The following is a 5,410-nucleotide window of genomic DNA, read 5'->3' on the forward strand; positions in this document are numbered from 1 at the left end:
ACTTACCATTCTATATTAACTAAATAAACCAGCAATACTAGTCACTTTATGTTGAATTTTGTGTTTATACAACCACGGTTGAACCACCTCCACCAAGATAGATCTCCAAATTTGCTCGTAGAGATCCTTTGAAAACGTTGTTTCAACCTGGTGGTTCAAGTCATTTACCAACAACTAGCTAGGTACGGTAAGATGCTTCTTCTCCGGTTGATCTTCTTGTGCACGTAGAACTTCTGCATCGTATTATTACTATTAGCGAGAGATTTTGGAAACTGTTGGCGAGTGTCGGCGACAGTTGCACTGCTTACAATTAATTAACAATCTAAACAAATGTCAACCATGCCTGCGATGAAGTCCCTAAATTAAGGAAGTAATTAGTCACTATTTAGAGGATATAACATCATTAGTCACTATTTAGAGGATATAACATCAGAGGAAAAGGGGTTGAGACGGCAAAAGCTAAAGGACTTTTTAAACGGAGGAGGAGCTTTTGTAAAGAGTCACATATCATATGGCAACAAGTCATATATAAGGACCCACGCGTTGAGGTGATAATATGGTTCACCGCCGAAGGAAAAAAGATGGTGAGAGATTGATATCATGATGAATGATCGATCAATTTGCCTGATATTCAGGGTTGATAGCAGAGGAAATGCACGAGGGTCCCTCCACACCATCTTTCAGAGTCACCCTGAAACAACTGAAATGAAAGGGAACCTAGTGATAATCCAGCACCCTATGTGGCTATGTCTTTGAATGGATGGGTACTACCTGTTCATTCGTTTTGTTTTATTCAGACTCAAGAGATTCTTTTTTGACATACATTAAGGTCACCTCACCTCAGAATAATAGAATTAAGAATATCAATATACTCCTACACTTACTGTAAACCAGTTCGGGTTAGTTCAGTTGGCCGAGGGTCAATAGTTAACTTTCTCCTGGTGGAAGTTGGAGTTTGTTGATCTTTTTTATAGTTCATTCTTTGGTCAGACTCACAATAAAAATCATGATAATGATTACCAAATTGGTAAACCACACTAAAAAATTTGAACTCTCACTGAAAAACATGATTTTTAAAAAAATATGTTATACCGGGAACAAGTCATGCTATCCACGTCTCAGTTAAAAGAATCGGTATTTGGTAATGTTCTTTCTAAAGTCTTTTGAGACTTTTTGTTTTTGATAAGCTCGGTTTAAATTTTTCGTACTCAATAATTACTAGATGTTTCCCTTTGCCATTAGTTTTGTACTCATCTAGAACTTCACAAATCATCACACTCCCATTTCCATCTCTGTGCACATTATTTCTCTCATTTCATGATTATCAACTCTCAAGTCTCAACTCCCCTTTTCCAATTATGCATCTTAATTAATCTTTTCTCAAAATTTCCACTCTAGCTATCTATGTAGCTTGGGTTTCTTAGTATCAGTTTTTAATTTCTCTTAATCACACATGCATTTTTTCATCAGACTACTACTCCATGTGGGTTTCTCATCAGTGTACTTGACATTTGAAATTAGGAATAAAGAATTATTATACATATCCTTTTTACATATACTACTAACTAGTAGTAAAGGATTATATAGAAAAAACAAATTGTGTGTCAGTTCCCTTGGATAGTATTCTCTTTATAAATCTTTTCAGCTTCTATAAGAAAGTTTGTGTTAGGGCACAGATCAAGCTGCAGTGTTGGTGAAAGAAAAAGAAACAAAGACCCCCACTTCATTCTTTTTAGACCCTTCCCTTTCACTTACCAATTACCACCATAGATCTAGAGTTACACCAAACAGAAGATATATATTCAAACCTAATTCCTTTCCTTTTGAGATCTTCATAATCCACAGAGCACCTACAAGAAAGAGAGCTTACTGAGACAGTTTCTTGGCAACATATATAATCCTCTTTTCCTGTGGTCTTTGGGTTTGTGGTATTTCCTTGAGCTTCTTTTTTATTCCGGTGGTTAGTTTCTTTGAGTTGCACTTTTGTTTACTTCTGGTTAGTCATTGAGAAGAAAGGTATATAAGAGACTCATACATAGAGGGAGAGATGACCTATTCTTCATCCCAACTAATGCTAAACCATGGTTTATTAGAAGAGCATCATCATAATCATCATCAAGAGATTAATATTCCATTAAACGATCATATGGGTTTGTTTACACAAAGTAACTCTAATTTCCCTCTACCCAATAACTGGACTTTCCCTCCGTATGGATATCATGATAATCCAGTCTTTCATCATTCAACAACTTCGAAAATCCGAAGAGATGCTGTTTCTTTTCATCATCTTGGTGGTGGTGGTGCTGACCATGAATTTGACAACTATGATCCGCAACCTCCTTCATCAGTACAAAGATTTTCATCGTCAACTAATCTTTGGTAAATCTCGATCTCTTACTGTTTATATATGCAGGTTCTTTAATTAACTACTCATGTATATATATATATTTTCTTTGTCTCTCTCTCACACACACATGCTTCAGTAGTGATTAAATTCTTAACCTTAAATGTTGATTTTCATTAGGCCATGGGGAGATGTTGATAATGATGTATGTTTGGGGAGTAGTAATGTTAAGCAACAGAAATGCTTTGGAGAGAATAATAATAACCATCATGTACTAGGGATTACCGCCATGAAGATGATGAAGAAAGTGAAGGGAAGAAGGAAGATAAGAGAACCTAGGTTTTGTTTCAAGACCAAGAGTGAAGTTGATGTCTTGGATGATGGGTATAAATGGAGAAAGTATGGTCAGAAAGTTGTCAAAGACACACAACATCCAAGGTATCTATATCTATATCCATTTCCATCATATTTCAGCAGTACCAACATATGCATTCTTACCCTATAATTAGCTAGTTTTAATGTACTCACTCACCCATATATATAAAGTATAATTCATGGGTAAAGAATCGAATTCTCTTTGAGGGCTCTCTGATGGTCTTTTCGTTTTCTGGACTTCTATATGGGATCTTATACACGTAGGTGTACATCTGAAGCGGTTTTGCAGGCGGTTCCTATAAAACCTTCCATAATAGATCAGTGTATCTCACTTTGTTAATTTGTCATTTTTAATACTGCATTAATGATCATCTAATCTAGCCAGCTAATATAATTATCTTATGATCTCAGTTTGTTTACTTTAATGGCAATCAAATCTAGTAGCTAGCAGTGGTAGTACAAAAGATAATTAAAAAAAATAAAATCCTCTCAATCTAAGGCAACAAGAATATAATTTTGTAATGATTTCCAACTCCAAATTGAAACAAACTAAAGGTGTCTAGCTAATCAAAAACTGTGTAGCTAATAATGAAGGTTCTTTTCTTTTTCATAAATGCAAGCAATGAGTAATTTGAAAAAGCTTATCAATCTATGTTTCGCCATTTGATGTATTCGTTCCTTTTCATCAATTCACTATAAGCTACTTATTATGCATTCAAATTAACAATCCGTCGAGCATTCTACAGTAGAACAACTACCAGCATACACCAAGTATCTTTAGTGTGGCCCTATGCAAAAAAATTGAAATTGGCCTTCGCATTTTTAGTACAAATGCAACTTTACAGTTTGCATTTCATACATGATCTTGTGTAAGTTGAAAAAAATATAATGATATGTATTCTGCTGGTTTGTATAGGAGCTATTACCGTTGCACAGTTGACACTTGCCGGGTGAAAAAGAGGGTGGAACGGTTAGCAGAAGACCCACGAATGGTTATTACTACATATGAAGGAAGACATGGACATACCCCATCTCAAGATCAAGAAAACTCTCAAGCTCAACTCCAAACTAACAATTTCTTCTGGTAGTATGTATCTCTACTAACTAGATGGCTAGCTAGTACAACTAATATGTTAATATGTTGAATTGGCTATATCTAGGCCTCTAAGTCTTCGGGTTCTGTCGGTGTCATTGCTGATCTAATCGATGGTGTAGTAACAATAAGAATATATCCAGAAAAATAAAATGTTTGTATGTCCTCGGCTAAGGTGAGTGTGAACACAAAGATCATTGTCATCGGAGTGTTCGCAAATAATGCGCGCAGACTCATGACAATATAGTAAATAGGCTGCGTCCTGAGGGGATGAATCGGTTATTTTGAATCCTTGACTCAGAGTCCTAAAACTCTTCCTCGTCTCATCAACTACAATCATTTTTCTTAACTCGCATAATAAGATAAATAACGAATGAAGTATAAAACGTACGAACATGATGTACCATAAATATCGAATCGAATATGCAAAGTTTAAATGCATGAATATAGATGAAACGATTAACTTATATGATTCAGCACTCAGATCCCTGTCTGCGGGTTTGGGTTTTTCATTATATGTATGATGGTTACAGAAATAGTCGAATGACTTTGAGATCAACATAGGCCTGCGTAGCAGGAGGAGTTTCACTTACACTTTCTCTATCTCTCTCTGTCTCTCTCTGTCTCTCTCCTATTCTCCTCTCAATATTCTCGGATCCCCCTCTTCACTTGGAAGAGAGGGGTATTTATATGGTGGTTACTTGGGGTCCACTTCTGAAGCCCGTTATAACCTTATCCTCTTGTGTCTTGTGCCGCTTACGCAGAAGTCTTCGTGTTCTCGGTTCTCTCTGCGTGTTCCGTTTGAATATGCAGTGTTATCTGCGTTTCCTCCACAGGCTGACTGACACGTATGTTGTTTGAGGGTATTTAATGCGGGTAGTTGAGATGTCTGTCCGCGGTAGACAGTTGTCCTCTGTCCCTGTCTTGTCTGCGTCAGTTAGACTATCCCCAGCCGTAGATCTTAGATCTTTCTGGGGATAGGATAAAGTGACTCTTGGGTTATCCTCCAGTGCTTCGCAGTGTTCTAGTATTTCTGTCTCCTCGATCCTCTACCGTTGGATCTGGTGGGTGGCGACGCTATCTTGACAAGGCGCGTCTCTTGGCTGTCCACGTGTGATATCATTTCTTGATGCTCTCAGCCGCATGTCCTCCACGTGTGTCTTTGTGGACACGTGGCGGAAGATGAAATGTGTACCTACAATTTTCCCCTTTTCCTCCTACTGGGTGGTTAGTCGAAGTGGGAAGAAAAAACGTGTTACTCTCTTCATCTTCTCTTTATTATTTTCCTAGATTTTAGGGAACGTTCCCCACTATTTGCAATAACTTCTTCTTGGGTAGTGGGGAAAAACGTGTTACTCTCTTCATCTTCTCTTTATTATTTTCCTAGATTTTAGGGCACGTTCCCCACTATTTGCAATAACTTCTTCTTGGGTAGTGGGGCGGTTTTATTTCTCTTTGCATATATATATGAGAAGGAATGTGAAAATTCTCTAGTCATAAATTTCATTCCTTTTCTTTTCTCAGAACTTTTATTTTTTGTTCTCTGCTTTTGTATCCTTGTTATTAATTGCTGCTGCTGCTACTGTTGTTCCTCAAAG

At 37.1% G+C, this 5,410-nt stretch overlaps 1 protein-coding gene across 1 annotated transcript; it reads left to right on the forward strand.

Moving 5' to 3' along the window:
• The first annotated feature begins 1,656 nt into the window (after positions 1–1,656).
• LOC113283275 (probable WRKY transcription factor 48) lies at positions 1,657–3,983 on the forward strand. The gene is made up of 3 exons (XM_026532483.1): positions 1,657–2,379; positions 2,525–2,782; positions 3,636–3,983. Exons 1-3 carry the CDS (start codon positions 2,048–2,050, stop codon positions 3,805–3,807), a joined length of 762 nt encoding a protein of 253 aa, XP_026388268.1. The 5' UTR covers positions 1,657–2,047; the 3' UTR covers positions 3,808–3,983.
• Positions 3,984–5,410: the final 1,427 nt, after the last annotated feature.

The sequence above is a fragment of the Papaver somniferum genome, chromosome 1 (assembly GCF_003573695.1).
Source record: "Papaver somniferum cultivar HN1 chromosome 1, ASM357369v1, whole genome shotgun sequence".
NCBI classification, from domain to species: Eukaryota; Viridiplantae; Streptophyta; class Magnoliopsida; order Ranunculales; family Papaveraceae; genus Papaver; species Papaver somniferum.

Excerpts from the sequence above, each read along its gene's own strand:
- LOC113283275 (XM_026532483.1), top strand. The coding sequence starts at position 2,048 with ATGACCTATTCTTCATCCCAACTAATGCTAAACCATGGTTTATTAGAA. Across the intron at positions 2,380-2,524 it reads TCATCGTCAACTAATCTTTG|GCCATGGGGAGATGTTGATA; the intron begins GTAAATCTCGAT and ends GATTTTCATTAG. Across the intron at positions 2,783-3,635 it reads AAAGACACACAACATCCAAG|GAGCTATTACCGTTGCACAG; the intron begins GTATCTATATCT and ends TGGTTTGTATAG.